Here is a 22,097-nt window from a genome sequence, read left to right on the forward strand (position 1 = left end):
TGTGGATGAACTCAGTGATTTGCATCCAGCTGTTCTTGTGTAAGCAGAGGACATTTTGTAGTCATGTATGGGGTTCCCTGCATTTTTTCCCATACCCCCATTCCTGATCAACCCCACTTTCTCCGCTGTCTCTCCCCCCCCCCCCATGCCATGTCCCACACTGTTCTGGAGAGTCATCTATCCACAACTTTTCAAAATGTCCACCAGCTCCTCATGGCTCTCTTGTTGAGGGGCATCCTTGGATAACAGATAAAAGGAGTGGCTTTTTTGGAGGTCACAGAGCTGCAGCAGGAAGGCGGAGGTAAAAAGAAAAAGAAGCTCATTTTCAGTCAGAAGTCTGCTCACAGCCATTAGGTTCAACCCCAAGGATTTTGTGTGGGTTAAGCCATATTGGAGATGTACCCAAGCAAATGCTGAAAGTTACTACTGAATTTTAGAAATCATTGCAACTGTTTTATGTTCTTAAATTTGGCTGCATTTCTCTCTATTAAAGCAGCTCCCCTCCCTTTTGATCAATGTACTTAATGCCAGCTTTGGGAATTCAAAAGGCATCTTCAGTAAACCACTGCTTTGTGCACTTGATCTATCTTCTCTGGCACTGCAAATAGTAACATTTCTAAAATGAACATTGAATGTTTTATTGAATGTGAACATTGGCTAATCAAAAGGAAAACACCCATTATGCTCTTGTCCATGAGTTTTGCTGTTCTTGGGAGGACTTGTGTAAGGCCTATAGATGCCATTAGCACACACTTTATTTGGTTTAATTACTAACAGAGTAATGGTTGGTGTGTGTTTTAATCTATTAAACTCTACAGCTTGACTTGGCTCCTGTGATCAACTGGGGTTGGTAGGGATTATAAGGGTGCCAGAGCAGGTTGAGCCCTGGAGCAAACATCTGTGCAACTGTTTCAAGTGTTGTGATAGTTATTGCAGAAACTGGCCTACAATCTGAATCACATGAACATGCATGGAGTGCTTTTGAAGGTGCGCTGACTTTGAACAGATCTACACCTATTAGAAGCTTTCCAAAGGCTCATGTGGGAATTCCTTGCAGACGACCGCAGTGCCTGCAGGCAGGCAGTCAAGTTGTGTATCCATAGCAGTGACCAGAGGAGGAATTGACCCCTGGGGGGGAGCGCAGAGAGAAGAAACGCCGTGGTGAATCTGCAGCAGCACAACTGAATACCTTCATCTGCCCCAGCTGCAACAAAACATGTCTCTCCCACATTGGTCACTCCTCCATTGTCTTTCAAGACGGACGAATGCCAACCAACCTAACTGACATAGACAGTAGGGTTCAGGTTATTTTTGTTGATTTCTTTCAGACCTTGAAATTCCAATTCTGAGGTCTCAGAAGATTCAGCGTGGTGTAGTGTTTAAGAGTGGTGGACTACTTGTAATCTGGTGAACCGGGTTCACGTCTTCACTCCTCCACATGCAGCTGCTGCGTGACCTTGGGCTAGTCACACTTCTTTGAAGTCTCTCAGCCCCACTCACCTCACAGAGTGTTTGTTGTGGGGGAGGAAGGGAAAGGAGAATGTTAGCCACTTTGAGACTCCTTCCGGTAGTGATAAAGCGGGATATCAAATCCAAACTACTACTACTACTACTACTACTTGTTCTAGAAAGTAAGCTTATGGTTGCTAGAGTGGCCATAGCAAACTTTCATGGTCAAATCCCCTGTGGCGACCATCAGGAGAGAAGCAGAATGCTAATAACATAAGACCTTCAAGGAAATTCAGAGCCCATTGTAGTTATGGGTCCTTAGCAATGCTAGCACATTCTTCTTCTAGCCCTTTTGTAGCTAAAGTCAGATATGTTCAGCATGTTCTTTTAAAAAAAACACACACACCAAAAACTAACTTTTGTCTATGTACTGAAAATATTTTCTTTAACTCTTATTGGATAATGTTATTACAAGAAAGCTTTGAGAGATTTTTTCACACCACCCAAGAAAAAAAAACTAGGGAAGACCCAAATTAACATTTCTGCATCCAAACATGATTTGTGTGTGTACTTGTATTAGGACTGGAGATTTTAACTGAGATGATTAAAGAACATGTGGCAAATAGCACAAATGGGTTAGTGTTCAGTTTTTCCATCGTGTGGATAACTCATTTGTAACAATTTTCAAATCCTGCCAGGCATAGACTAGTACAGCATCCAGTACAGCTGTTTATGTGGAAGTACAAAATAAACAACTGTTGCAGAACATAATGCAGATGGAAAAAAATATGGTGTGCGTGCAAACAAAAGCACAGCCACGCTGCATAAGATTTCTGGCACATTCGACAAAATATTGCTTCTTCTATTGTGGCTGCATTGGAGACTCCAGAGAAAATGTGAGCCATCACTTTCCCCCTTGCCATTCATTTCTACACAACAGATGTACATAGATGGCCAACCGCATTGGCTAACGTTAATAAATAGCTGTATCAGTCTCAAACATCCATGGCAATTGCTAGAACGTGAGTGAGAGTGAGGGGGAGGGAAGAGAAAAGGACAATTCCGTAGAGTTTTCTTGTAAATAAACCAGATGTGCTCTCAGTAAATACTTGGTTCTTCCCTTACATCTGTATAGGATAAAGCAAAATCTATATTATGTGCATACTATCGCATATGACAAATGTGTGTTTACATAGAAGTAGAAGTCTTCACCAGTAGCAGTGAAATAGACAGTAGGGTTGGACATTGCTTCATGTATTTATTAACACTGTACAAACACATTAGAAGTAATAATATATCTGCATTTTTTGTTGTGATAAAGATTGAATATCTGGAAATGGATGGCGTTTGAAGAACCTTTTAAAAATAAGAATCCTAGAAAGGTGCTTAGGGATATAGCTAAGAATGATAAATTAACATGTGCCATTAAGGTAAGACGGGGAATATGCAGCAGAAATGATTTTGAGGGAGATATGGAGGGGGTTTTGTAGAATTTGTATTGTTAAAACAGAAAGGGGTCAAACCATCGCCAGAGGTGTTGAAATTTTGGGAGGTTGGACAGTTACAACGGAATGGTCTCAGTGGTGGGGTACACATTTTTATTCTTATTTATTTATGATTGCTACTTTGTCAAAATTAAATTAAAAGGGGGGGGGGAGAGAAAGCTGCTTACATTTTCACCCTAATCCACCCAGAGGCATTTATGTCTTTGGAAGCAGGCTTCCTCACACATATTTCCAACCAGTGGAGGAATTGTGCATGCAGTTTCTGATATTGCAAAGGCCTGTGTAGCAGCTGAGGCTGTGCTCATGTAGTTCTTGTCACAGAATTAGCCAAAGTTATGGTTATCCAGATTTCAATCCCTCTCTGCTCTCCTCCAAGCAGATGATTGGCATTTTGGGGAATGATCTGCCAGGGACTCCTTGCATGCAGTTCCAGTTGTAATGTCAAATACATATATAAAATATATGACTATCATAGTAAGTTGTCTTTAATCTGAATTTCTCAGTATGTTCTAAAATAATAAAAGTGACAGGATGATAAATACCTCTTCTCATTGGCATCACTCTAAAATATTACATACCACATAGTTTCATTTGCTTATAGTTGTTTGTTTATAGCGAGCTATTCAAATGCAATGGATACTTGAATGTAACCGTTCAGGGCTTTCTAGTGACTAATTTGTAACAGCTTTATATTCTTCATCACTGTTTCCAGCAGAAATCAAGAGCAAAGGTTTAGGCCAAGCACTGTAGTAAACTGTAATGGCAAACAGTCTTCTTCGGTTAAAAGATTTCTTTTGGCAGCTATAAAAGAAAATAGGATCTTAAAAGTAGAGCTTGAAATGTGTAATTTACATTTATTTTGAAACACCTGTCCACAGCTGAACACAATTTTAAAACAATGCCAAAATGTGAATTTGAGATCACTTTATCCCCATCAGCTGTGACTCTGGGGTAACTCTAGAACCTAGGCCCATAGTTGAGGTGAGACAATGCCACGGGTCCTAGACTTAATGGATTCCAGCTGGCTACTGTCTTCTGACGAGAGGGTGAAAAGCACAAGTGAAAGATGAAATCCCAGACTAGCTGAACCAGTCTAGAACCAAAGGGCTCCTCTTTCCAATATGATACCATACAAAAATAGCAGCGCTAAAGGGATGAGACTCATTTCAACTCTCTTAAAAAGGGGATGGACAAATATCTTGAGTACTAAAAACAATTGTGCATAGAAAAACTCCACTGATAAGGCAGCCTATTTGACATATGTAAAAGTCCTGTTTTCCTCCAGCTCCAATTCTCTATCACTTCCTATGGCTGCTATCTTGGAACAATAATTATGCCTCTAGTTCTCTTTTGAGGACAACCTGCACCCAGGAGGAGATTGCGTTAAAGAGGCTACATTGGCATGCGCCAAACGTATTCTCATATATATATATATATATATATATATATATATGTAGGATTTTTCAACTTTTCAACCATAATGTACTCATTACAAAACCTTCAAGAAAACCCTTAGATCAGAGATCCTTTATAATGTGCTGTGAAGGTCAATACACATTGAATTAAAAGCTAAACCATCCATACAAAAGATGTGGATCTGATACATCTAGATCGTATTTTAATGTTAAGGAAAACATTGTGCTCAAAACTAATTTGGGTCACATTATGGTGAGCGGAAGGCTGACATATGCAGTTTCTTTTTCCTATTGGAAAAGCGATTCTACTTCTAAAATCTAAGTAAAAGAGGTGAAAGCTGGTAGGGGAAACGACATGTTGCTGGGGGGCATCGAGACTTTGAAATATTAGTACAACTAATAGAAGTAAATACAAGTAAATCAGAACAGAACTGGGTTTCTTTGAGTGCAAGCCTAGGCATACTTATCTAGAAGTAAAAAAACAACAAGCAATCCTATTGAACTCAGTGGAGCTTAATTTTGAGCTATGTGCATGACATCCTATTTGCATAGGATTGACCGGCATATCTCTTTTTAAAAATTTATTTCTAAGAAATATAATTTTTCAGCAAAATCCTATGCATGTTTACACAGATGTAAGTTCAAAAGGGCTTACACTCACAACTATGTTTAGGATTGTAACCTTGGATCCCAATCGTATGCCCGTTTGCCTAACAGTAAGCTGCACTGATCACAGTAGGCTTACTTCTGAGTAAACATGGATAGGTTTAAACTGATAAATTTCTTTGGCCTCTGTTACACCCTAAGCTGGGACGCGGGTGGCTCTGTGGGTTAAACCACAGAGCCTAGGACTTGCTGATCAGAAGGTTGGTGGTTTGAATGCCCGCAACGGGGTGAGCGCCCGTTGCTCGGTCCCTGCTCCTGCCAACCTAGCAGTTCAAAAGCACGTCAAAGTGCAAGTAGATAAATAGGTAAATCTGTCGGGAAAGTAAACGGCGTTTCCGTGCGCTGCTCTGGTTCGCCAGAAGCGGCTTAGTTATTCTGGCCACATGACCCGGAAGCTGTACGCCGGCTCCCTCGGCCAGTAAAGCGAGATGAGCACCGCAACCCCAGAGTCGGCCACAACTGGACCTAATGGTCAGGGGTCCCTTTACCCTTTACCTTTACACCCTAAGCTAGTACACAAAAAGAAATGTGTGTGATTAGAAAACTTGCCATGTTGCACCCTGAGCCCTCAGGATAAAGCAGAGAACCTAAATATTATACATGCAAGTGCTGTGTTTTAGGAAATAGTTAAAATGCTAAAATTGGGAACTGACATCAGATTCTTTAGCTGTTTACTAAGACTTGGTTTTTCTTGATACACATTTGGTCTGTATTTAATGGCAAGAATACCTACAGACTATAGGCTATTTCATAGATAGCAAATATTATTTGGGTCTCATAGGCTCAATATAAATCCTAGTAAGTACAGTTGGCATCCACCTGTCTCGAGAGACAATAGAGTGTGCCTCCAGGGGTGAAGTCAAACTGCTGCATTAGCAGCACGGAAGTGACTTCCCTGTGGCGAAGGTCCTGGCAGCATGCATGGAGGTCCTGGCTGTCCAGACGACCCGCCTTGCTGATGTGGTCCAAAAGGAAGTAGAGCAATACATATGGCATTATAACAAAATGTACACTGTCCAATTTTAAGATCAAGTCAATATAAAACATAGGGCCGTTATTATTATTATTTTTTAATGTGTAATTTTGAGTCATGGCTTTTAAACTAGATAAATATACATCAGCTCCTATTTTAGTATGATATTCAAAATGGAATTTAGATCATAATTCTTATAAAAGCTCTACTTTTTATTTTGCTTTCAGGTGTCATTGTTTACTCCTGCCTTCAGCACCTGGTCTGAGCAGACCCTAAACTGGATGGCAGTTTTCACGGAGGTGTCCATAACATGTCTGTCTGCCCCCCTTATTTAAAACACAAGATATATGCTTTTAGCTTTGCTGGCCCCTCAACTCCTGCCAATTTAACAAGTCAGCCAACTGGAGCAGGAAACTGATATGCCGAAATATCCATTAGCTATTTACATTTCTCAAAATACATAAGCAGACGGGCATTTAGAAGGTCGTCTAAAAACCAAGTTTAAGTAAACTTTTTAATTAGTCAATAAGCTGTGTTTAAAATTAATCTGCATGCCTTTTAGAAGGAACTCTGCTTTTCTCTTCCCCTACCTCACCATTTCTTTTCCATACATGTGGCTTCTTTGGAAAGATCCCAGAGAACGCTGTTCACACATATTTAAGACAGGAGTATTCTTTTCTGCCTGCTTACTTTGTGAAAGTGTGTGTGTGTGTGTGTGTGTGTGTGTGTCCTTCAGAAAAATGAGATCCTACTACTACAACGGGACGTGGGTGGCATTGTGGGTTAAACCACAGAGCCTAGGACTTGCTGATAAGAAGGTCAGCGGTTCAAATCCCTGCGACAGGGTGAGCTCCCGTTGCTCGGTCCCTGCTCCTGCCAACCTAGCAGTTCAAAAGCACGTCAAAGTGCAAGTAGATAAATAGGTACTGCTCTGGCGGGAAGGTAAACGGCGTTTCCGTGCGCTGCTCTGGTTCGCCAGAAGCAGTTTAGTCATGCTGGCCACATGACCCGGAAGCTGTACGCCGACTCCCTTGGCCAATAAAGCGAGATGAGCGCCGCAACCCCAGAGTCGTCCATGACTGGACCTAATGGTCAGGGGTCCCTTTACCTTTACAACAACAACAACAACACCACCCTTTTTGGGGGGGCTCTTGCCTAGCATGCAGTTTCACATTTTGTAGCATTTGTAAATGTGCTTATAGAAGGTATTACCTTTCAGTATTTTCTGCTAAGAATGCCAATATGGTATGCTGTTCGGTAAGCTTCTTGAACTGTTGGTTTTCTTCTTGTTTATAACAATAGGTTTGAAGAGCTGGAAAATTTAAATATTCACATTGAGTGCCTAAATAATCATCCCCTGGAACAATTCCATTCCTGATTTCTCCAAGTTTTTTTCTGCCTAGGAATCCACAACTCCTAGACACCATGACATCATACTCATAACAGCAAAACCATCCCCCCCTTTCCAATTGTAACTGGACAACTATGGTTCTGTTTTTTCCTGGAAGTAGTATGATGCCTTCAGTAGTTGTCCTGGGTATAATTTAGATCCTTTCAGGTTTTATGGAATCCAGATTCCAGCACCCACTCCCGCCTCCCAGCTTGCATATCATACAGGTTTTTATGTAGAAATTAGGGGCTGAAATGTAGGTTTTCTGTTGAAAGCAGATGTGTAGGGACTTAAAACATAAGAAACCACAAGTGTTCCATTGTTGCTATGGATTATGTGGAGCCAAACTGTCTTATGATTTAGCAACACTTTTTATTGCTGAAGCTCATTGGGACTTGGTTTTTCAACAGTGAAATAGCATGTATGAAATTAATGGTTCATAAACCATAAACCATTCATAATTATAATCCATGATTGTGGAAGTTGGGAACAAGTATCATGGCAGAGTGCTTCCCCCTCCCTTTGCATGCTGGATTTGATGCAAAGATCATGACTTGAATTAAAGCAGAGTTCCCCATTAACATCTGAACTGGGGAACTCTGGTTTAACATTGGTTAACAAACCAAGGAAATAAGTCAGAATATGATCCCCTGCTATTCACATGAATAGGTTTTTATTAAATAGGATGCTTCTGACCCTGATCTGATTGGGTAAAGGATTAAAGTCCTATCCTTCCATTATTAATGTTCATCTACTTGCTTTAGGGGCCGCGGGTGGCGCTGTGGGTTAAACCACAGAGCCTTGGAGTTGCTGATCAGAAGGTCGGCGGTTCAAATCCCCGCAACAGGGTGAGCTCCTGTTGCTCGGTCCCTGCACCTGCCAACCTAGCAGTTCGAAAGCACGTCAAAGTGCAAGTAGATAAATAGGTACCGCTCTGGCAGGAAGGTAAACGGCGTTTCTGTGTGCTGCTCTGGTTCGCCAGAAGCGGCTTAGTCATGGTGGCCACATGACCTGGAAGCTGTATGCTGGCTCCCTCGGCCAGTAAAGCGAGATGAGCGCCACAACCCCAGAGTCTGGACCTAATGGTCAGGGGTCCCTTTACCTTTTTACTTGCTTTAAGGTACTTCTAGAACATGGATAGGCAAACTAAGGCCCAGGGGCCGGATCTGGCCTAATCGCTTTCTAAATCCAGCCCATGGCGTTTCCGGGAATCAGCGTGTTTTTACATGAGTAGAATGTGTCCTTTTATTCAAAATGCATCTCTGGGTTATTTGTGGGGCATAGGAATTCATTTATTTATTTTTTTCAAAATATAGTCCGGCCCCCTGCTGAAAAGGTTTGCTGACCACTGTTTTAGAAGAATTAATGACCAGTCATATCAGAGGATCATTTGCTCATTTATGGTTTCAGGAAACTATTTGAGTTACTTTGCTACCAAAGTAGCCATATTGTCCCTTCAGTTACATAGATAGGGGGTGCCTGCCTTAGTTTGACCTAATTGAGTCAATTGCAGTCTACCATTATAAAACCTAGACATTCCAAATCCAGAAGGATTGTTCCAGTTTGTGAAATTTGCTTCAAGTTTCTATATCAGGGCTTACTAACCTGTAGCCCTCAAGATTTATTGTGTGTGTGTGTGTGTGTGTGTGTGTGTGAGAGAGAGAGAGAGAGAGAGAGAGAGAGAGAATGAATGAGAGGTCAGAGGAAGAAAGATACAGCGGGAGTGAGGAGAGAGGTTGAGAGAGGTGTCCTATACAGCAACAGTGCCCCCTCATTTGGTTAGGCCATTCACCAACCGTGACTAAATAAATTTCAGAAATCTGGAAATATCTGGGTGATTTCTCTCCTTTGGCCAGAGGTGAGTAGCAGTGCTTAGCCTAAAACTCTACCTAATGTCTCTCAGGTCACAAGTTGAGGATCTGCTTCAAGTTTAACAAGCAGCATAGGATAGTCACATAGCAGTGAGGACCCTGCTTTGGTAGGAAGGATTGGGCAACAATACTTTAATTCCCTTTTTATATTTTAGCTTTGTGACTCGAGAGTTTGTAGGGTTTTCCTCCCAATGAGCATTTTTCTGCTCTTTTATACTCTTAGAAATGCAATCCCAGAATCAATGCCCTTCATTCTGAAGAGTAACCAGATTTTGATTTGTAAGTAACACCATTTTTAATTCTCTAAGGCAGTGACCATGGCAGCTAAGTAAATATAAAAGCTGAGTTTCTCTCTGTCCTGCCTTGGTCTGGTAGCAGTCAGATCTTAAGGAGAAGCTGAGGTCAAGAACAATGAGTAAGTCCATTAACGGGTATAGTCTAATAGCAGCTTTGTGAGACGAGCCTCAAGTCAACACAGCAGAGCAATTGAGAGGTTGGCAGAATGCAATAGCAAGTATTAGCAGGGCTCTAGAGGTCAGTCCGGGGTGGAAACCACGATCAAAAGATGGGTTACATGGACCTAAGGACCTATGTTGATGGAGCTACTAACATTCTACAATGGAGGAATTATGTAGCCTGGTCACAGAGGCTGGATATAGACACATCAAGGAAGTGTTTCAGTTTAAAGTGTTGTAAATTTAAACAGGGAAAATGGGAAGAGAAAAACGGCACTCCACATCGCCATCCGGTGGCACAATGTTATATCACATATACAACACATATAAATCTCTTTTTCTTTGCCAGTCTAGCTGAGACCCCGGACCCTGCTACGGCTGGTTAACTCAGTCTGCAAGGTTCCCTGGTCTCAAGGAGTCCCCTTACTCACAAGGAGACTTGCAGCCCTTCAAGTGTGCACTCCACTGATGGGTAGCTGCCATTGCCTGCACCTTATGACACCAGTGTTTCCTGGCACTAGGCGATAGTTCAACAACCCCCTCCAATGCCTCAGTCAAAAGAGCTGGCCCAATTAGGAACTCTGTCCACTCTGAATCCTCTGTTGCAGATGGCCTGCCAGTGCTTATCTGGACATGCTGGAAGTCTGTGGGGCAGCACTAGAATCAGGAGGCCCCATAAAACCTTTGGACTTTCTGTCATTGGGGTCCTCATTGGAGGAGGAGTTCAGGCTTGGGTCAGGCCTACTCTCATTAAAACTGACAATATTCTGTATCTGTATCCTAAAATCCTGTGTGCTTGCTGGAACCTTTAGTGCTGCAAATCTTCCATGATTATTCCATAATGATTTTTTAAGGTTTACAGTCCTGAAATGAAAGCGTGTTTCATTGATCTGGCTCCTCATTCTTGTAACTCCCATAGTTTTAACACCAAGCATGTTTTATGGAGGATTTGGTTTATTGTCAAATGAAGCAGAAATATCCTGCTTTTTTCATACATACATAGCTGCATCTGCTGTATTCTTTTCAATTATCGTCTTGGGACCTTTTGAAATGATATATATTTGTGTATTAATAATTGAGAAAGAACAGTCTGAACCTGTTCTGTCTTAGCACTTCTGAGTGTAAGTTAGACCATTCTTTTGACTTAATAGCCTGTTGCGTGATGTGTTGAGACTGTCAATTCGTCATAACTGCTGATGTCATTCCAGTTGTTAAGTTTATTGAGTCAGTTATTCCAAGGTAAATTGGGTCCAAAGAAAGCATGAATATCCATAGTCTTTTGATTAATTTGAGGTTAGAGTTATTAAGGAGTTATTTGACCATAAATGATTATATAAGCAAGTCCTTACTTCATAAGTAGCTGCTAGAATCATCTCCAGGGAGGCTATTTGCCATTAAATTAGTTGCTTCTGAGTAATACAGTGAAGGGCACAGATTGCAGTTGTGCTTAGCCTGCTGTTAACAGTTACTGCTAGACTCTACTGAACCTACATGCATTTCTGCTGTTCTAGTGAGCTCCTGCAATCTGAGATTTGTACGAGTGTGGCTGTGTGACACCACATATTATCTGGATTGTAATGTTGGTTTATTATCTTTCCCTCTGTCAAAAAGTTGTACTTGAGTAATCTAGCATTCCTTTTCAATCTCAAGGTCATGGATTCAAGACCCACACTGGGCAAGAGATTCCTGCATTTCAGAGGGTTGGATTAGATGATCCTTTTGGTTCCTTCCAACTCTGCAATTCTATGATCTATGAAAAAACACGATTGCTGTTTTTAATTACCACTGGTTGCATCTAGGAATGTGCTAGCTGAACAATTGTTTAAAATAGGAATCGGTGATACTTTTTCTATGTATGTGTGTAAAATTATCTCCTTTAATTGAGGTTTAATATACTAATGCAGCAAATAGTTTGTTAAGGTTGTGTTGTGATGAAGGTGGTATTGTACCTTCAGGATAGAGAACCATAACTCAGAAGTTTCAGTACAGACCAGATGAAAACACTGAGTGAGGTTTCTACAGTCGGACCTTGGTTTACGAACTTAATCCGATCCGGAAGTCCGTCCTTAAACCAAAGTGTTCTTAAACCAAGGCATGCTTTCGCATAGCCGTGGGGACTCAATGTACACTCAACAGGAAGCGGAACATGTTCTGCTTCCAAGGTGAAGTTCACAAACCAAAACACCTGCTTCCGGTTTTGTAGCATTCTTAATCCAAGTTGTTAATAAACTAAGCTGTTCTTAAAACCACAGTACCACTGTATTTACATCTTAGATTGGTTTTGGATGACTCTTGTATCACTTCAAGAAGGTTTAAATCTTCAGTGTATCAAAGTAGAAAGTTAAGCTGAAGGATCTGGGGTTTTGTTTTTTGTTTTGCTCTCGTTTGCCTGCCTTTTAAGGAATGACTACTGATCAAAGTAAAGCAAATGCATATAATGCAAATGTGCAGCTTGATTATCAGCCCGGTTTATCAAAGAAGATGGTTCTCTTTTTTTGGCTTGGGAGTATTAGAGGTCTGGATCCAATTATTCTCTGAATTTCTCCATAATATTGCAAAGTTCACTCTGAATAATTACTTAATGAGGAAAACTCTTTAAAAAAAAAAAAAAAACCAAAACCAAAACCAAACCAAATATTATTTTTCATGTTGTTTTTTAAGTTAGCAAAGCATTTCAAAATGTGGAGGTATTACATATCTGCAAATTGTTAAACTATTTGAAATGTTTGCACCTCCAACAGAAATCCAATTCGCATGAATATGGGGCAGTTAAAAAGAGCAAAGATCCTTTTATAGCCTGCTCATATGAATTGTTTCAACAGAGGCAATACAAGCCAAGTACCATGGCTCAATGAAGATGTAATGTTCCCTATCTTCTAGACATGGCTACATTTGCGCTTGAAACATTAGCCATAGTTAGGAGGTTGGAAACATTAAGCCCTTGCCAGGCTTAATGACTGGAAAATCTTGTTTTTGAGTCTTGTAGATTCCATAAAAGTTATGTTTATGACAATACAACCTTCTGATAAATTAAGACATATGTCTTTTAAAATTCCATTTTAAGATAATGACCATTGTCAGTATATTTTTTACAAATATTTTTATGGTCTATATATTTCCAGAATGATTTGTATAAATTTGCTTAGCTTTGTAGTAAGAAATGGATCTAACTTTTCAAAATCATATCCTTTTATTGCAAATCATGTTTTTCATCAGTGAGCAGTTTTTTTTCCCTTTAATGGGAGCAGTTTTTAAAGTGTATATTAACATTTCTGTTTATAAAATATTTCAAGCAAGACACTTTTTCATCTTGATTCATTATATGAAGTACATTTTATTTCCCATATTTTAAATTATGGGGGGGGGGGACATATCTCAGTGTTTTACATTTTGCGAAAATGGCTGGGATGCAAGTGTTTTTTAAAATTGTTGAGGACTAAGTTGCAGGCCTTTTTAGCATGACAGTGTTAGAGCCAGTTAAAGCCAATCCAGATGCACTTCTCCTGTTATAATCCATTGCTGTCTACTCTAATAAAGATTTGGCCCTTGTGTTAAAAAAGATATACCTGGGCCACAGTCCAAAATTTATACATACCCAGTTTGATTTATTTTCTTTGAACAGATGCTATATCATAAACTTCTTTAAAGCTCCCATTAAGATTCAAACATGGGTTGCCAATGGAAGCTGCTATTCAAAGAGTGAATGTCAAAAGTATTGCTGGGCATGCAGGTTTTTTTATTTTATTATAATCCTGGAACAAAAATGGGAAATCCCAATACCGTACAGTGTCTCATTTCTGGTAAGTGCTTCCAAAATGATGAGCTTCAGAAGCTGAATTTCCAGGCTGCCCTGATGGCTGAATTGAAGAAATGTAACCTATGCACCCAAGAAGGGCAGATTTCCAGGTCAACAAATGGCTCCTAATTTAAAATATTCTATTAGAGTATGCCATCACTTAAATGGTGGTGGTGAGCTTTGGAACAGGAAAATTCCACTATAAATTTCATTGGTTTGGGGGAAGTTGAGGCAATACAATATGTGACGTAAATTAATGGAAGTTCTTCAGTGCTATTTCTCTAGAAAAAGAGGTGCAGGAACTCACCATTAATGCCTCCCTCTTCCTCTTAGAATGGCAATGGTGCACACCTGAGAGGTGCCAGAACTGAGTTCCAGCAAGTTCTCACTGGAAAAAAAAGCCCCGAAGGTACCCTAATAAGTTAATGGGGAACAGTTGGAATTAAACTGCAGAATACTTACTAAAACAGCTGAAGACCTTGACTGTCCAAGTACCTTTGGATTGTATCATATTTATACAATTGCTACCTGGATATTAGCAGTGGGTGGGTGGGGTGAAGAGGACAATGAGACTTCCCGCCATCCATGAGGTCAATGTAATATATGGCCCATGGCTATACAAGCGTACAGCTGTATTACCTGAGTTGTATGTTACATGGTGTACCCAGGGGAGACAACTGCATAGCCAGCCCCACTGCCCACCACACATGAAAGATTTGGGGGCAGCAGTTTTGTGTTCAGGCCTTGAAAGGAATGTCAATAGAGCAATAGCACCCTTCCTCTGAGTCTTATTTGTGAAATGTTAACTCTTCTCCAAATCGTACATTTACATACAGTGGTACCTCGGGTTAAGAACTTAATTTGTTCTGGAGGTCCGTTCTTAACCTGAAACTGTTCTTAACCTGAGGTACCACTTTAGCTAATGGGGCCTCCCGCTGCTGCCGCACCGCTGGAGCACGATTTCTGTTCTCATCCTGAAGCAAAGTTCTTAACCTGAGGTACTATTTCTGGGTTAGTGGAGTCTGTAACCTGAAGTGTCTGTAACCTGAGGTAAAACTGTAAGCGTAATAATGCAACTCTTTTTTAAAAAAATGTATCTAATTATTACCATATAAGATTTTTGACTGACTTACTCTTTAAAACCAAAGCTTATTCTGACTTTAAACACGTGAAAGTGTCAGCGTTTTAAATGTTGAACAAAATGTATTGGCTGACATATAAGTGAGCGCTGCCTAGGCAGCCTGTGATATAAACCAGAGATGGAGATTGTGGCTTGAGAGGAATCCTTTTGAACTGTCTGATGATGAAATATGACCTCCTTATCATGGTTACGTCACCACTACTAATAGGACATCTTTTACTGATGTCTCATAATTAGTAGTTTCAGATTTTCACCTTACTGTGTGATTATTTAGATGTTAACATGTGGTAAAATCAGTACTGCTATACTAAGGCTTTGATCCTAAGCACTTTTCTTAGGAAGTAGGTTCTATTGACTTTGATAGGCTTTACTAACTTCTATGGCTTGGAGATTGCTAGCGTGACATCTGAATTAAGACCAGGACTTTTTGCAGCCAGAACTTGCTGAAACCTGGTTCTGGCACCTCTCAGGTAGGCGCAACTTCTATTCTAAGAGAACAAAGGAGATGTTCATGGTGAGATGTTCATCTTTTTCTAGAAAAACAGTGCTGATTATGACTCTGCTGCAAGTATCAGATTGTGAACTCTTTAACACTGTCAGAATAGCACCCCTAGGAATTAAAGCCCAATTTTCCATAATGGTTGGTTTCAAAAAGTGGTGTCTAATATAAATTATCAATAATAGTAAAATATTTTATTTTGTTTTTCTTTCTGTTTATTGTCTTGGGACTGGCTCTTCTTGTATTAATTGCACTTAATGATTTCAAAGGTGTAAGTTAGCTGTATTATTTCAAATGTAGGCTTAACCATGGTTTGTCAGGTAGATTAGTACTACAGTGGTACCTCGGGTTAAGAACTTAATTCGTTCTGGAGGTCCGTTCTTAACCTGAAACTGTTCTTAACCTGAGTTACCACTTTAGCTAATAGGGCCTCCCACTGCCGCCGCTCCGTCATTGTGCGATTTCTGTTCTCATCCTGAAGCAAAGTTCTTAACCCGAGGTACTATTTCTGGGTTAGCGGAGTCTGTAACCTGAAGCATCTGTAACCTGAAGCGTCTGTAACCCGAGGTACCACTGTATAGCCTTTGCGCTTATTTTTGTATGTTAGGGGTTTTTTTCCCTGCCAGCATGGTTTAGCTACAATTCCTCCATGTGGTTAGGCTGCTTTTAAACCTTATCAAAGTCAATGGGAGTTTATTAGTGCAATGTAGCTCTTACATCCTATGCAGCATGGATGCTGACTTCCTGAGTGGAAGGAAGATTACGAAAGGGGACTTTCACATCCCTTCCTTTCCCTTGCACTGCTCCCCAGTCCTCTTGGGAAGTCCAGAATCCTCCTGAATTGTGTGGGATGGGGCGGAGTGGTTTGCAGTGGAATTTCCCCCACCCTCCACCCTATCATCCTCCTGCACCTATCATTCACTAGTCAGGAAATTCCTCCAACCCTCCAGGGAGGCTTTTTAATGGTCACAAACTGCTAGAGTGGGATAATGGTTGTGTGAAAGTCCCCTTCTGCGAGCTTCCTTCCATTACATTTGCAGGCAGTAAAATCTAAGTGTGCACAAAGATTGCTCTCAGTATTTGCTCCAAGTAGAAATGCAGTTTACAGCAATCCTTCCCTGCCCTCTGCAAGAGTGCTTTGACTTACTGGTGGACATTTGCAAGCAAAAATAATCTTAAAGCTGTAATTCTGTGCACGTTCGGTAGAAAGCAAATCCAGCGGAATTTATTGGGAGTTGCTTCTGAGCTAATCAGGTATAGGTTTGAGCTGTAAATCTGATTTAACTAGACACTTCATTCTGTTAGTAGAAATTTCATCGTTTTGAATAGTTCAATAAGACTTTCCCACAATATATTTCTTCCCTTGTCTGAAGATTGAACGGTAGTTTATTTTCTCTGTCCAAGAAAGCTAGGGAGGTGGGGTGTATGTGTGGGTCAACATTCTGCAGCGCAGTTTAATTCAGCTTCAGTTTTCATAATGGTTGCCTGAGTGGCAAGTTTATTATATTGTGGGTGTCCCTATCTAAAATAAACGTTCTGACCATTGATTCATTTTTCTGAAAAATAGATAATAAGCAACACCGAGAATGTCTAGGCTCCTTCCCATTTTCTCTGGAATCGCCATAAAAATGCCTCCTCACATGACACAAAGGAAAAGATGACAATAACTAAAGACTATATTTTCCACTGTAATAGATTTTCCCCACATGTAGAAAATGAAGCCATCCTGCTTTGTTTGTTTATTTATTTTTTTAAAGAAACAACTCTGCCATGATGCTTCTGAGTTATAATTTCTGCTATTCATTTATACTGAAAGCTTTTTTTAAAAAAAAAGTTAGAATATTTAGCATAAAAACGGTCACCTTACAAAACTAATTTTCATTTTCCTTCTGTATAGTCATAATTTCTGTTAGGGTTCTTTCTGCTTCTCAAAGTGGATTATTGACTGCTGTTGTTAAGTTTGTTGCTTTGCTTTTCAAATAATGCTGTAGAACTGAGACAAACATTATTCTTCTTCAGCGATCACTCATAGCCGAATAAGATTGTCTTCCATAAACACGGTTTTAAAAGTGAGTCCGCAAGTGACTGTGGAGGCCAATTCTGGATCCACACGTCCTTCCACAGTGGGGACATTGGTTTCCGGGTGGGAGTTGATCACGGTGTGGATTTGCCAAGCGTGCCTTCCTCCTAGTACGTTTTTCCCTTGCATCCTGAGTTTGAGTGTCTTCAAAACCTATGACACCTTTGGTATAGGCTGTTGTCCAATTGGAGCATTCGCAGGCCAGTGTTTCCCGGTTGTTGGTGTTTATACTACATTTTTTAAGATTTGCCTTGAGAGAGTCTTTGAACCTCTTTTGTTGACCACCAGCATTACGCTTACCATTTCTCAGTTTGGAATAGAGTAGTTGCTTTGGAAGATGATGATCAGGCATCCGCACAACATGACCAGTTCAACGAAGTTGATGTTGAAGAATCATTGCTTCGACACTGGTGATCTTTGCTTCTTCCAGTACACTGGCATTAGTTTGCCTGTCTTCCCAAGTGATTTGTAAATTTTTTCGGAGACACCTTTGATGGAATCTTTCAAGGAGCTGGAGATGGTGTTTATAAGTGGTCCTTGTTTCACAAGCAAACATTATAGCACATGTTACTGTAGTCTTTGAGGGGAATGGCTGTAGCTAGTTGGTTGGGCCCATGGTTTGCATGTAAAAGTTTCAGATTCAAACTCTGGCATCTGAAGTCAGGCCTTGAAGAGCCTCCTGCCTCTCACCATGGAGACCTGTTGCTCTTCAGTACCTGAATCTTGGGTTGCCAATGTGAACTCCTTCCTTAGCACTTGCCACAGCTCCCTCCCCTTCCTTTTCCATTTTTGAGTGAAAAGGTATTATGGGCAACAGGGGGCACTTTGTAGCAAAGTACTGGCCTCTGGCAAAGTATTCATTTTCCGTGTGGGTCTAGAGGCATTCTTAGGAAATGAAGGTGATGGCAGAAGCCTTGCCTACCAAACTCCTCAGCCCATCTCCAACTAACTAGATATCTCAGCCACTGTGGAGCATAAGTAAGCAAAAGCTGGAAGTGGCCTACTACAAGAATTTTACCAGAAGCCCTCTGCAGGCATTCACGTTAAGGTTTAATTAAGCACCTGAGGATATGGGATGAGCACATCAGCACTGCCACCCTCCACTGCTGTTCACAGTCACCAAGCACAAGTTGGAGGGTTATCCTTTGGTAGGGTGTCTCATAGAGGTTCCTTGCATATTTTAGAGCTCTGAGTGTTAGGCCCTTCCTTGCCCCCTGATTTCCCAACTTGCTTGGTATTTTCTCTTTGCCAAGGCTCTTTTGCCTGCCTTACACTCTTTAGGGTCTGAGCAAAACTGTCAAAGGCCTTCTTACTGCCTGCCACCTTTGTGACATTCAAGCAGGGAAGCTAACATATCCTCCAACATTTCTCCGATGAAAATAGGGACGTCCCATTCCGTAATGATAATTTTACTGTTTATACCCGACACAACTTACTGGGTTGCCCCATCCAGTCTGCACAGCTTCCAACATATATGAAAACATTTTTTAAAAAACTGCCCTAAACAGGATTGCCTTCAGACAGCTTGGAGGATGGATAATTCCACACCCTCCGACATTTCTCCAATGAAAATAGGGACATCCTAAGAAAAAATGGGACATTCCGGGATCAAATCAGAAACCAGGATGGCTTCTCTAAATTGGGGACATCCCTGGAAAATAGGGGCACTTGGAGGATCTGAGCTAATAATTACCAGACTTCATCACTACTACAAAAACCCTGCTTGGGAGTGAATGTATAGACCACCATAGCCAACCATCAAATTTATCTCTGTTTCAATTGGTTCTCCTGAAGAATTCAAGCAATTCTAATTTGTGAAAGCAGCAGACTTGTCACAGCCCACTTTTATTGGTCCCCTTTGCTGATGCATGCATATGATGGGTTACATATTTTCTTTGGCCTTAACAATGGAATTAAGCTACTGAAGTCAAAGGGAATACTAGGATTCCAGAAAACCCATCACACCTCACAGCCAAATTCCCATGCAAGCATCTTTCTCGTTTCTTTTCCTTGAAAAGGGGCATCTTAGCACTTGAGAATCGCCTAGTCAAGGTCAGTCAGTGATGGTCATTGAGGTCAATCTGTGAGAGACGTACCTTATTCCTGCCCCAGCCCCCAAATTTCAGCAGTCAGTTTCAGCAACACCTCTTGCATGTGACAGTTATTAGAGCACTAATCAGTGTGTGATGCCTGCAAGCCCGTTTGGGCCTGCAGTTGACAAATGGCCAGGGTTCAGAGTCTTTCCATGAATAATGACTTAGCTCTGTCAGTTGTTTTGGCCTCTGCAGTACAGTTATACGTTTCCAGAACAGATGGAGCAGCTCTCATCTGCCATTCTGTCTTTTGAACTTCCTGTTCGGTGGTATGGTTCTCATCAACACTGATTCTGCAGAGAGCACCTACTTTTTATAAGCTGAAATATCTCGAGTTTTCTTCTTAGCCAGAAACGAAAGAATGGCACATTTCTCTAACGAGACCCAAATGTTTTAAAGTATTGTTATTCAGCCGAAAGTTTGTAACCAGGATATGATATTTTAATTGCTGGCAATTTAAGGTTGGAAATAACGGGCTTTGATTTTGCTCCCAAGTTTTTGTTTTTATTTTTAATGCTGTGAAATTATTTGCTGCTGATTGGATGTCAGGAGCAGCGCTGAGCAGGCTTGTATGGAGGTTGTATGGTCAGATCAGGCTTCTGTGTTGACGTGGCAATTACCCTCTCACAGCTGGTCACCTGTATCTATCTGGAAAATGAGCCAAACCACAACCTCCAGTCCATTAAGCCACAGAGAAGATCCTAGAGATACAGCACACACAGAGCAGTTATGAACACAGGGTCCTATGTGCTGGACAGTAGCAACATAAGAATCAAAGGCTGAACTTATTGTTCTGACGGCTGGCCGGTGGCTTCTGTTTGCTACGCATGCAGAGGGGTCTCACTCGGTTGTGTCGAGCTGTGCTGCCAGTCCTTGAAGCCAGGATGAAATACATCATTAAGTCTCATGTCCTCCTCCCACCTTACAGTCTGAGCCTGCTTCTTTACTCTTTGATAGTCCGTTTCCACTGCAGACAAATAACGCTAAACAGACCTCCTTAACTTGAACAACAAAACTGTAGGTTAAAAAAACCAAAACCAAAATCCTGTCTTATGAAGGGAGTGCCTCCTCAAAGAGGACAAAAATTAAGCACCTGCTTTAAAGACTTTGTGAAATGAAACTACTGCCGTTAGAAACTGAGGTAGCAGCTTGATCCAAAATGCCCATCTCAAAATTTCTCTGCCAAAGTGGTGCAAAATATTTTGGAACTGGAAAAATTTCAGTGCAATATTTGGAAAACAGCAAATACTGATATGAATATAGAAATTTATATAGCTTTGATGCAGCTTTCCTTCCTATACTTGCTACATATGAGAAGCATTTTGAGATTCTCCCCTGGTGTTTACACTTTTAAGATTGTGATGGCGTAGGGAACTATCTGAATCATAAATGTTGTGCTACAAAGCAACTGTTTGTATTTCAAAACTGCGCAATAGTATTTGATTCTTCATTATGACGCCTGCGTTCCCTACATGATACCAACCGGATTTTCCCTCCCAATACAGGGTCATTTGCCGTCGACTGGCCTGTAGCAAGGAAAGAAAGGGAGGGAAGTGAAAAAACATTGGGGCCTGCTGCAGCTGGACTGTACTCTCTCACCACACACATAAGGCCATTCTACCACCAAGTGCCCCTTAGGAAGGAGCCTAATGACTTTCCATATTTTGACCTTAAAAGGACAGTGGCTCAGTGATAGATCATCTGCCCTGTGCTCAGAAGGCCTATGGTTCAATCCCTGACATATCCAAGTGGGGTGGGGGAGACCCTGAAACCCTGGCTAGCTGCTTCCAGTCAATACTGAGCTAGATGCATCAATAGGTCTGACTCATTGTAAGGCTACTTCTTCTGCTCCTATGATCTTGTTTACTGTGGTTTTTAAAAATGCAGTTTAATGTTCTTGCAAGCCATCTTGGAAAGATCTGTATCCTGAAAGGTAGGATATCAGTCATTCTAATAAATAAATCACACACACAACATTTGAAAGGTCTCTTTGCTTACAGTGGTCATTTTGCAAACAATTCAGTTCCCTAATCTTAACCCTGCAGTGGGTGGCACTGTGGGTTAAACCACAGAGCCTAGGACTTGCCGATCAGAAGGTTGGCAGTTCAAATCCCTGCAATGGGGTGAGCTCCCATTGCTTGGTCCCTGCTCCTGCCGACCTAGCAGTTCAAAAGCACGTCAAAGTTCAAGTAGATAAATAGGTACCGCTCCGGTGGGAAGGCAAACAACGTTTCTGTGCGCTGCTCTGGTTCACCAGAAGTGGCATAATCATGCTGGCCATATGACCCGGAAGCTGTACGCTGGCTCCCTCGGCCCCTAAAGCGAGAGGAGCGCTGCAACCCCAGAGTTGTCTGTGACTGGATTTAACAGTCAGGGGTCCCTTTACCTTTACCTTTAACCCTGCAGTAAATCCCATTGAGCTAGATTTACTGTACTTCAGAGAAGGGTCAGTTCTTGCGGCCTTATTTGGTCTTGTTTCAAATCTGATTGACTCCCCTCCACCCCTGTTATCACCTGATTCTGGTCAGCTGCATATGCCTTTTGTGCATGCACATATTATAACTTATTTGTACTTACGTGCAAGTTAATACAACTGCTCACAGAAGTTCTGGAGCCTAGGCATGCCTACGCAAAAGCACATGATTGGTTATCATGCGCTGATTAAAGCTAAATTGTCAACGGAAAACTCAGATTGATTTGAAATAAGCTCAAATAAGGAATATGTAACATGTTGGCCCTGACCAGTATATGTTAGCATCAGAAA

The 22,097-nt window shown here is 41.1% G+C and overlaps 1 protein-coding gene across 2 annotated transcripts in view; it reads left to right on the forward strand.

Annotated features, from left to right (window-relative positions):
- SCFD2 (sec1 family domain containing 2) overlaps positions 1–22,097 on the forward strand; it is a 155,475-nt gene that overhangs the window by 57,041 nt on the left and 76,337 nt on the right. The window contains exon 6 of one of the 2 annotated variants that reach the window (XM_081875816.1): positions 20,839–21,041. The exons of the other annotated variant lie outside the window; for it this stretch is intronic. Coding sequence (XP_081731942.1) covers positions 20,839–21,026 — 188 coding nt within the window. The 3' untranslated portion in view covers positions 21,027–21,041. Of the gene's footprint in view, positions 1–20,838; positions 21,042–22,097 lie in introns of those variants that run through there. 2 annotated transcript variants of the gene reach the window in all.

Source organism: Podarcis erhardii (assembly GCF_964252035.2).
Source record: "Podarcis erhardii genome assembly, chromosome: 9".
Lineage (NCBI taxonomy): Eukaryota > Metazoa > Chordata > Lepidosauria > Squamata > Lacertidae > Podarcis > Podarcis erhardii.